The sequence below is a fragment of the Accipiter gentilis genome, chromosome 6, assembly GCF_929443795.1.
Source record: "Accipiter gentilis chromosome 6, bAccGen1.1, whole genome shotgun sequence".
Lineage (NCBI taxonomy): Eukaryota > Metazoa > Chordata > Aves > Accipitriformes > Accipitridae > Astur > Astur gentilis.
Genome location: NC_064885.1, coordinates 3,539,445 through 3,550,483, shown reverse-complemented (window position 1 = coordinate 3,550,483; position 11,039 = coordinate 3,539,445). Strand labels below are relative to the sequence as shown.

Genomic DNA, 11,039 nt, shown 5'->3' with positions numbered 1-11,039 from the left:
GGGCGAAGGCCCTGAAGGCAGAAAAACCCCGACGGGCAGGGCCGCCGGCCGTTCCCCCTCCCCGGGATTCCCCCCCCGCGGTGCGCTTCACCGGGCCGGTGGTGGTTCACGTCGGGGGGGGACGGGTTTTCCCTCTTTCCCCGTCGAAGCCAGGGCCCGGCAGCGGACGGACCGAGCACCCTGGAGCCGTCGGGGATCCGCGACCCCGGAGCCGTCGGGGATCAACGACCCCCGAGCCGTCGGGGATCCGCAGCCCCTGGAGCCCTCGGGGATCCGCAGCCCCGGAGCCGTCGGGGATCCGCGACCCCGGAGCCGTCGGGGATCCGCAGCCCCGGAGCCGTCGGGGATCCGTGGCCAGCCCAGCGCTGAGCACCTGCGGAGGAGCAGCGGCCCCGATGGGGCGGCACGGCCGTGGGAATGAAAGAGGCGAGAGCCGGCAGGACTTCTCCGAGTAGGTTTTGTTTGTTTGGTTGGTTTTTTTATTGAAAGATGTGAGAATTCATCAAAACTGAAACAGACAGATACCCGAGTAACCAGCACGTTGCAAATCATGTATCTTTTTTATTTTAAAACAAATATAGAGCACAGTCCTGTGGTATTTAAATTTATTATACTTTTTTTTGTTTTTGTTCTGGAGTGAAAAATAAAAACCTGAGGCTTATTCCTGCATTCTCTATACCCCGCACTGTAGCGATATTTTAGTTACGTTTTGGATTCGGGTTTTTTTCCTTGCAAAAGTCCGTTAAAGAATTGAACTCTTAAGTTTCAATGACTCCAAGAATTGTTTTACCGGTGGCACATGATTGTCCTAGAGAACAGGCGGGATAAACAATATTTTAAAACACAGTTAAAGAAACCGATATCTCCTTCAATCACAAAGAGCTAAATAGTTTTCATTTACAATATATATGTTCATGTAAAATGAAAAAAAAAACCAAAACAAAAAACCCAAAAAAACTTAAATGCGATGAGTTAAACTCTAGATATTATGTACACACCAATGTACAACTCTGAATAAATTAATACCAATTTGCATATTCTGGGATCCTTATAGCTTATTTACACAAATTACCATTTATTTCATAAATATCTGCCCGGGTACCCACGGGGCTCCCCCCCGCCGTACCAGCTCTGCGTGGCAGCGGCGGCTGCCAAGGCGGTTCGTTTGCCATGTTTCGTTTCTTTTTTTTTTCTTTTTTCCTTAATTATTTTTTCCTCCCCCCCCCCCTCCCCTTGCACAGATGAGGTTTTGGCCCCGCTCACCTTCCCGGAGCTGGGGCTGGGGCTGAGGTGGGGGCCGCCCCGTCCATCGGGTGCCTCTGAGCCGGCTCGTTGTCGTCGCCCCCCCAGAGCTGCCCAGTGCCCGGAGTGGGGGAGCGGAGGGGCCGGGGGGGGGGGAGGTTCCGCGGCCTTCACCGGAGCGGGGGGAGCCGCTCCCAGCCCCACAGCTCGGGGAAGGGGGGGACGCACGGGCAAGCCCTGCGCTCCCACCTCTTGCTCCTGACTCTGGGGCGATGGGTCCGCTCGGCTGGCGGGGCTCCATCCCTCTGCTCCAGCACCCCCGCACCCCGTCTGCCCCCACCCCTGGCTCCGCAATAAATATTTATACTGTGCTGTACAAAATACCAGTGCTTCTCCGCCCCGCCGGGAGGGCTCGCTGCCCGCCCCGTCGGTCACTTGGGGGACTCCCTGCCGGGTGACAATTCCCGCTGGCTCTCCAGCCCGCTCACCAGTCTCTGGATGTTTTGCAGTTCGTTGAGGGACTCCTTCAGGGAGCCCTTGGGGGAGGCGGCGGGGCGCTGGCTGCCCCCCTTGTGCAGGGGAACCTCGGGAAGGGGGCTGGATTCCCGGCTGCTGCCGGCCTTGGAGCCTTCGGAGCCGGGGTTGAGGCTGGCGGGCAGGCCGGTGGTCAGCAGGTTGGTGCTGGGTGGGATGGTGACCGGGAGCTGGTAGGGGCTGAAACGCAGGCGGGGACGGCTGCTGCCCAGGAAGGGATTGCGGGAAAGCGGCCCAGCAGCCGCCGCGCTGGTGGCCGGCATGGCCGAAGCGGCCGCCGCGGCCGCCGCCATGTAGGTGTAAGGGTAGGGGAAGAGTCCGCCGAAGGTGGGCATCGGGATTCCCTGCACAGAGAGAGAGAGAGAGAGAGAGGGGTGAGAGCCGCGACGATGCTCTGCTGCGTCCCCCCCTCCCGCCTCGCCCCCCAGTTGCGTCCCCCCGAGAACGCCGAGGCAATGCTGGGACACCCCGGTGTCGTCCTAAAAAATCTAGCGTGGGGATATCCCTGTGGGATGGGTTGAGGAAGGGGGTACAGCTGGGGAGCCCCATCTGCCCCGCACCGACCCGGGCTGGTGCTGCTGGGCACAAATCCCAATCCGGGACCCGCCCGGGGGTACGGCGCTGCGGGGTCGTGCCCCGTCTCTGCCCCCGTGCGTGCGCTGGGTGTCCCCGTCTGCGCAGCATCGCGGAACTTGACCCACGTTGGAAGGCGTTGTTAAGTCGGATGGATAAATTAGGGGAGTTCGAAGACGTCTTTACGCATTTCACGATAGGGGCTGGGCAAGGCGACACAAGCGCAAGCGTTGCGGGAGCCGTTTGGGGGCTGGCAGGGAGATGGGGGGCGGGGGGGGGCTCTTGGTTGGGGACGGCCGGGTCAGGCAGGACCACGGCTCCTCGCTCTGCCCCTGCCTATGGGGGAGCCGTATCAGCTGCAAAAAAAATAATTAAAAACCCCGAGATTCCTCCTCAAACCAGCCCTGAGGCCAACCTTCGACACGTCCCCCACGTCCTGCCTGTGCCTCACCAGGCGGCACGTCGAGGGGCCGAGGGGAGCGTCACCCCCTCGTCCCCACGGGCTGCCGAGGGCACGGGGGAGGCTGGGGGGCAACCGCCGGCTCCTGAGCCCACGAGAGCTGCGCCGTCCCGACGCTTCGGGGGGTGGTGGTGATGCCAGCCGGGACCTGCCCCGTGCCCCCGAAGCACTCCGTTCGGTCAAGGAGCCTTGGGGAAGGACGCGGAGAGGAGGGCCCAGCGCCCGGCCGCGCAGCAGGGATGGGGCCGGGGACACGGGGGTGGGCGCGGGGGGCTTACCTGAGAGGCCAGCATGTGCTGGGAGAGGTGGAACGGGAAGGGGGTGGCCGTCCCCGCCGTGCCCGGGGCGGACGAGAGGGCTCCGTTCTCCAAGCTTCCCCCACCGGTCACCGAGGCCAGCAAGTGTCCCATGCCCATGGCGGAGAAGGCGCCGGGGGCCATGGCGAACTGTCCCGGGTGGATGAAGAGGGGCTGCCCGGCGCCCAGGGGGCTGAAGAACTGCTGCCCGTGGAGGCCGGAGAGTGCCAGGCTCTGCAGGTGCCCGGCGCTCAGGTGCGGGGGGCTGTCCGTATGCACCATCAGCGGGGCGAAGGCCTCCTTGCCCAGCCCGCCGCCCTCCGCGTCCTTCTTGCCCGGGTCCGGCTCTTTCCTCCGTCCTTCCACCTTGTCCTTCTCCAGGCCCCGTGTGCCGAACAGAGCCTCGCCGGGACCCTCCCGGGGGGACGCGCCATCCTTGGCCTTCTCCGGGCTGCGCCTTTCCTTGCTCCGCTCCTCCGGGCAGCGGGGGCTGCTGCGGGGCGTCGCGTCCTCCCCGCCGGGGCTGGCCGCCGCCGCCGGCCGTTCCTCGGGCGCCTTCTCCACCTCCGCGTCGCTGTCGGCCCCCGGCTTCTCCTCTGCAAGGGGACGGAGGGGCAGAGGGTCAGAGCAGAAGCCCCCAGGGGAGGCGAGGAGCGGGTCGCTCGCGAGAGCCCCGGCGTCGGGGAGAGGTTGCGGTGGCAAAGTCCCGATCGTTATTAACGGGAGAAACTCCCGTCGGGGGGCAGGAACGGGCCCTCGTGCCGCGGTCGCTCTGGGGAAAGGGGATTAACAACGGCAGCCCTGTTGCTCTGCCAAACAGGAAAAACATGTTTGATGGAGGACCAAAATCTATTACGGCATCGCCCTCGTTAGCTGCAAACTCAAAGCGGGCCGCGGAGTGGGGGATGAAGAGGGCGCGGGCGGGTGGACAGCGCTGGAGGAAATGGTCCTGTATATATTTAATTACACGGAGCTGATCGACAGCGCGCCGTGGATTTATTCCAAATGTGCAGGTTGAGGCAGGTTAAAGAGGCAGTTCGAAGGCAAGAAGTGTGGTACCGTCTTTCCTAAAAGGGGCTTTAATTTAAAAAACCCATCGAGCGCTCGGAGGAGGAAGGGGGATGAGAGGCGAGGGGATGGCGAGGGCGAGGGGAGCAGAAGCCCTGCCCGCCCGGCTCCCTCTAAACGAAAAAAACATTTTGGTGCGGGTTAGGTGAAGCTCTGCAGGCTGGGGCAAATATTCGGGGAAGCCTTTGAAAGAGGAGAGGGGTGTAATAAACCCTCCCACCAGCTCGGGGCGGGGGGGGTCGCAGTTTTGATGAAGGTTTGCAGGGAATCGGGCTGGTGGAAAGTTTAAAGAGCAGATTGATAGTGCGGCAAGACAAAACCCAGCATCTAAAAACTGCAACGTGGGAACTGCTAGTTTATTTTCATTTACTAGCTTGAAGCCCTGGAGTTACAACATTTTTTCCCCCTTTCCAGTGTATTAATTCTTTTTTTTTTTTTTTTTTTTTCCCCAGGGGAGCGCGAGCTAGCCATGAAAGGCAGGGCGCGCACCACGGAGGAGCCCGGCAAACGTGCCTAGCACACGGGCTGCCTTGCCGTTTCTTCTTGTTTACGCTTAACGTATAAACAGGAAAACGTCGCAACCCATGAATGCCATTCGCGTTTGCTCTGTTCTTGCCCTTTCAACCCTCGGGCTCCTTCGTGCCCATCCCCAGGGGAAAAAAACCCAACCCTGGTGGTTTGCCTCTCTGCCCCCCCCAAAGAAACCGGCACCCACCGGCCCCGAGGGAGCAGAAACCCCGACGTTCGGAGAAATTTGGGAACCGGGCCCCTTCCTTTACCTCTGCCGCTGCCCTTGAGGCGCAGGGGGCTGGGGAGGGCACCCACGGGCGAGTGGAGAGCGTCGCGCACGGCCGAGGGCTCGCAGGACGAGGCATCCGACTCGCCGCCGTCGCGGTCGGGTTTGCAGGGCTCCTCGTACATCCGCAGGGACGGCAGCGAGAGCTGCTTCCTAACGGGGCGAGAGGTGACGTCGGGCAGCAGCCGGCCTTCCGCGGCCGCGGAGCGCTGGCTGCGCGGGGGCCCGACACGGAGGGGTGGGGGGGAAACAGCCCTTACCTCTTCTCCCGCCGGCCATTGCCCGTGTCCCGAAAGCCCTTGGCGAAGGGGTTGTTATCGATTTTCAGCTGGGTGATCTGCGGGGAAAGAGGGAGAAAGGAGGAGGCGTGAAGCCTTGCCCGATCTCCCCACCCCCCCACCCCCCAAGGCCGCCGTCGGGGAGCCCGGGGTGCGCTGGGCAGGCGGCGAAACGCGCCGCGGCCCCGCTTTAACACACCGCATGCTTTATTAAAAATGATGCTGAGGTTTGGGCTTGAATTATTAATAGGGTCTTAATGATAGGAAGTTATTTTTCACGGCCCCCCGGAGGGAAGATGGCGACTGAGCCGCGCGGCGCTGGTTAAAAGCTATTCTTATCCCTCCCCGCCACCGGCTTCTGGGGCCGGCGACATTAGGGCGCTCAATAATGCACGGCTCCGCAATACGGCCCCGAGAGAGGGGGCTCGGGAAAAAGGCACTGCTCCGACCCCTTGCCCGGCCGCCCCGGGGCCGCGGCATCCCCCTCCCGCCGCCGCCGCCCGACGGGGCCCACCGCCCGGCGGCTGCCCCGCTCAGCTTGCGGCGGGCGAGCAGACAAAGTGCTCTTTAATCGATTGTGACTCTTCGCCATAAACTTTACGAGGGAAACAAGCCCACCAGGACCCTCAGACGGAGCTGTCAATTAGCATCAGCAGCCAGGGGTGGAGGTGGGGGTCAGCTTTTGGGTTAAAACACACACGCATCCACACATAACCCTTGGAGGGGGCCGGCGGAGGCTCTCCGCTCCCCACCGAGCTCCCCTGGCTCTGCCGCTCGCAGGGCAACGCTCGCTAAATCACGAAAGCAACTAAAATTAGCTTCTCTGGGTCTGGTTTTTTCGGCTCTTCCCGAGCCCGGGACACCTTCTGCGGGAGGCTGCCCCGGCCGCGGCGCTGCTCTCTGCAGCCTGGGCCCGCAGCGGAGGCTCCCACGGCCCGGGAAAGGTGCAACGGAGTCCAAGAGGAAATTATTAACAGTAATAACAGAAATGCTAATAATAGCATTAGTATTAGCAATACCGACAGCAATACCAAGAGCAACAGCAATAATAGCAGCAGTACGGAGGGTGCCTCCTGCTCTGAGGGTTTGGGGCTTAACCTTCCTCCTGTTGCCGCCTTTTTGGTCACCCTCCCCAAAAACGTCCTCGGGCGCGCACCCCTACGCAAATCCGCCCTGCTAAGGGGCGAGGGATGGGAGAGGGCTGAGAGCAGGGGTAGGTGCAGGGCCAAGGGGTAGGGAACGGGCAAGGGCAGGGGCAGGGCAGGAGGGGAGGGCAGGGAGAGGGCAGGGGCTGCCCGGCCGTACCTTGTCGTTCTGGTAGGCAGTGACGGCGATGAAGTCGGTCTCGGGGAACACGTAGGTGCGGAAGGTGCTGTAGGGCAGCTTGAGGATGTCGTTGGCCCGGACTATGTGGAACCTGGGCTGGTACTTGTGCATGGAGTTCAGGATGGTCTGGGTGGGCGAGAGAGCACAGCCCGCGGCTGCCGTCAGCCTCACGGTCCACGTTACGCGCGCATCTAGCTATCTCCCTAAAAAAAAAAATATCCCTTTTCTCCCGAAAACAAGCAACAACAACAACACCAAAAAGATATACAAATTCACCGTGAGGAAGGAACGCCGGCAGATGCCAAAGAGGGAGATTTCTTTTGTTGTTGTTGTTTATGCCATTGCACGATCTGCCCCCAAATAAGGAGGTCAGGGGAAGGCAGGCACAGCAGCATCTTTGCGGGTGTTAAGCACGGCAATAAAGCAGCAAGAGGGATCTCCCCGTTTTATTACAACCCTGCAAACGCGAGGCGAGTTTTCGACGCGTTTCTCACCGCTTTGCCTATTTCCGTCCCTTAAAAAAAAAATCAAAAATACGCTACCTCACCACCACAAAAAAATAATGTTAAAAAGCCTCTCGATTTGCGTCGGTGGAGGCAGAAACCCGTGCCAGCCCCAGCCAGCTCCTGCGACCTGAAAGGAGCGTTTCACCATGAGCCATGTTAAATTTATGTCTCGGAGCAACGCTGCAGAAGGAACAGACATTTATTTTTTTTTTCCAACCAGGTGTCTGAAAGCCTCGCCAACACTCAAAGCCATTCTCTACCTACCCTCTCGGCTTTTTTTTCGCGTGTTGGTTGTTGGGGTTTTTTTCCCCCAAGAAAAAAAACCAAATTCACCGCGATTTGACCGAGGATTTTCGGAAGCGGCTGAACCCCCCGAGCCGCGCCCCGGGGGCCGCTCCGACCCCCTGCCCGCACCCGCAACGCTTTCCTGCCCGACAGCGATTAAATAATTCCCCAACCTGCTGCGGTCGGGCTGAAATGCAGTATTCACCGCCCGGAATTGGTAGGGGAACGGCGAAAGCTTGAGTAATTATAGTCAAATAACGTCGGCCAAATGGCTAAATAATTATCACTTCATTTCGTTTTAGAAGGCAATAAAAAAAAATCCCCCTTTTTTTAACCCCAGCAATAATCACCTGCTGACGAACTGTCGGATCGCTATTATATTGATATCATCTAGACGGGGTTTATTATGAAAATGGTGCAAAAAGTCTCATTCGGGCGTGCAAATCTGCATTCCTTTAAAAAAAAAAATAATCATCCCTCTCTGACCAGATGGGCACCGGCTAAACCCTCATCTCCCAGATTTAACACAGTCCGGATTTTGGACAACGACAGATACCAGAAATCTTTAATTGAAGGAGGCAAACCGTTAAAAACGCTGAATCAAACTAGGTTTTTTCCCCAGTATCAAAAAAAAAAAAAAAAAAAAGGCTATTTTTTAGACTCCCTCTCTATCGATTTACCTTGCTGTCTATAAATAACCGTGCAATGTATTATTTAAGAAAGACGCTGTTTCCTGCCTTAAGAGAGAAGAAGAAAAAAAAAAAAAAAAAAAAAAAGAAAAGAAAAAAAAAGGAAAAGAAAGAGAAAAGTTACCCGGGGAGCTGCTGAGCTGCTCTCCCCACCTGAGCGCCGTGTCCCGCGGCTGCCCCGCGGCTCCGCCGCCGCTCCGCCCGCCTCGGCTCCCCGCTAATTACCGTATCGCCAACGCCGGACGATGAACTTTCCCTTTATCGCCCTAAATGCTCGTCCAGAGGCTAGAGATAGCTGGCTTGGGCGCTGTGATTTTTTTTTCCTCTCTCTCTCTCCCCCCCCCCCCCGCCCCCCTCCGTGCATCCACGCAGGATCACGCTCCCCTCGCGTTTGGACCGTGCTTTCTGCGGATCTCTGCAGATTGCCAACAGGCTTGGGTTTCTTTCTTTCTTTTTCTTTCTTTCTTTCTCTCTCTCGCTCCCCCTCCCCTCCTTTGTTTGGGTTCTTAGGGGGTTTGGGCTTTATTTGTTTTGGTTTGTTTTGTTTTACCTCCTCTAGCTGATGCAGATACGATCATTAGGGAAAGAAATACGGCCTTTCAGAAGCAGCCGGTGCGGAGCCGTTCCTCCCAACACCTCCGCTCCCCGCTCCCGGCCACGGAAACCCAGCGCAGGTGCCGATACCTCCAGCCCCGCTCCCCATCCCGGTCCGGCCCGGTCCGCCCCGTCGGGGCTGCCCCCTCACCGCATCCCCCGACCTCGGCCCCGCACGTCCAACTCCCCCCACCGAATCCCGCTCCCCGCAGAGCTCCGAGGGCCGGGGAAAGCCGACAGGACAGGCCGAGGAGGCCGGGAAGGTCGGGGATGTGGGAGCCAAGGGGAGCCTGAGGCTGCCCGCAACCCAAATCTCCCCTTTTCCCCCTCCCGGAGAGCGGGGAGCTGCCCCTCGGGGCCGGGCAGGAGCGGGGGCCGGGGGGCTGCGGGATCAGGCAGCCCACCGCAGGGCCCGCCAAGGCCCTACCGGCCCGCCCGGCCCCGGGGCGGGGGGGGGAGAAGCCGGTAAAACCCACCGGCTCCCCCCACCCCGGGAGAGCAGAGCCGGGTAGCCCCGGCACCGGGCAAAGCCCACGCCTGCCCCCGGGGTCCCCGCTCGGGGCGGCGGGGTGGTGGGCGTCCCTGCTCGGGGGGCTCCGCTCTGCCCCGCAGCCTGACTTACGAAGCCGTGCTTGTCCGAGATGTTGTTGGTGAGCTTGAGCTTGTGAAAGGCAACAGGTTTGGCCATCCACTGCTCCCCCGTGGCCGGGCTGTCGGGGTGGATGTACATGCGCTTGGGCATCTCCGGATCGGCCTTGCCGGCGACCATCCAGCGGGAATTATGGAACTTGTACCGGCAATCGTCGGCCGCCACTATATCCATCAGCAAAATATATTTGGCCTTCTTGTCCAGGCCGCTCACCCGCACCTTGAACGGGGGGAACATCCTCCTGCGGAGAGACCCAGAGCGCTACAGGGCTGCGCCCGCCCGCCCCGTCGCCGACCCCCCGACGGCCGCGGCCCCGCCGACCCCCCGACGGCCGCGGCCCCGCCGAACCTCCCCGCACCGCCCCGCTGCCGGGGCTGCCGCTCCGAAACCACCATCTTTTTAGTTCAGCTTCACCGAGGATTTCCAGCCTTTCTGCCGTCCCGCTGCTCCTCACCCCGCTCTGCTGCACCCACCGAGGGCAGAAAACCGGGCGGGGGGGGGGGTGGGGTGGGTGGGGAGGGGGCAAGCTCCAAAATTCCATTCCGGGAAATAAATAAAGGGTGAAAAAGCATCCCGGCTTTCACGCCACTTTCCCTGCCCTCCGACCGGCCGCTCCGCTCGCCCAGCACCGGGGCAACCCCCGGCCGCTGCCCTCCCCCGGGACCGGGGGACACGGGGGGCGCCGGGGACGACCCCCGGCCGCGGGGCAGGTTTGGCAGGAGGGGAGGGAAACGGCGAGAAGCTTCGTCAACAAAACGCAGCGAGGGGTTACGGGCGCTCAATTAGCGCGCCCGAATTTAATTTGAGAGCGCGCTCGGGGGAAAAAAAAAAAAAAGTAATAATTGGGGGGGGGGGTGTAGCTCGGAGCGGTGGGGGGAGAAATACCTCCGAAAAAACTCCCGGGATCGAAAGTCCCCGCGTTAATTCCTCGGGGCGGATTTGGCGAGCACCGGGGGGGGGGGGGGGAGAGGGATGAAACGGAGGGGCGAGGGCGCTGCGCGGCCGCGCAGGTGCGGGGCGGGTTCCGCGGGGCTGCGCGGAGCGGGGCTCTTACCTCCCGGATTTGGTGATCACCATCTCGGTCCCCAGCTTGTGAAACTGGTCCCAAAGCTCTTTGGCTTCCAGCGTTACTTTGGGGTCGTCTTCGACCTCCTCCTCGGGTTCCAGGCTCTTCAGCGAACGCAGATGGGCGGCTTGATGGTGATGTCCCAGGGCCGAGACGTGCAGCCCGGCCTCGGCCGCCCCGGCCAGCCCGGGGTCCGGCATGGGCTTTGCCAGCGCCGCCGGAGGCAGAGCCAGAGCGGGGAAAAAGGAAGGTTGGGCGGCTGCGAGGAAGGCGGACATGGGGAAGTCGGCCGGCCGGGGTGCGTGGAAGGGGTGGTAAGCCATGGCAGTCCCTGGGAAGGCTGGATCTCTCATCGGTGCATCCACAAATCCAGGAGAAAAAGAGGGATTCCCTTTACAAAAAAAAAAAAAAAAAAAAAAAAAAAAATGCGCGTGCGGGTTGGTTTTTTTTTTTTTTGTGGGTTGGTTGGTTGGTTGGTTGTTGGGTTGGGGTTTTTTTTTTTTTCCCCCTCTCCTGCCCAGCGAACTCGCTCGAGTCTCTGGAAGAGGAAGGAAAATCAACAACACACACAAGAAAAAAAAAAAAAAGCGCACGCACACACACACACACACAAAAAAAAAAAAAAGCCGAAAAACAGCGGAACTAGATCTGGAAAAAAAAAAAAAAGAACAAGAAGA

General features: G+C 60.1%; 1 protein-coding gene across 1 annotated transcript; it reads right to left on the bottom strand.

Annotated features, from left to right (window-relative positions):
* Window positions 1–1,556: 1,556 nt before the first annotated feature.
* TBX2 (T-box transcription factor 2) lies at window positions 1,557–10,761 on the bottom strand. Its single transcript, XM_049803257.1, has 7 exons — window positions 10,351–10,761; window positions 9,270–9,537; window positions 6,553–6,699; window positions 5,230–5,306; window positions 4,953–5,122; window positions 3,088–3,701; window positions 1,557–2,120 (listed from the first exon to the last, which is right to left on the bottom strand). Exons 1-7 carry the CDS (start codon window positions 10,713–10,715, stop codon window positions 1,674–1,676), a joined length of 2,088 nt encoding a protein of 695 aa, XP_049659214.1. The 5' UTR covers window positions 10,716–10,761; the 3' UTR covers window positions 1,557–1,673.
* Window positions 10,762–11,039: the final 278 nt, after the last annotated feature.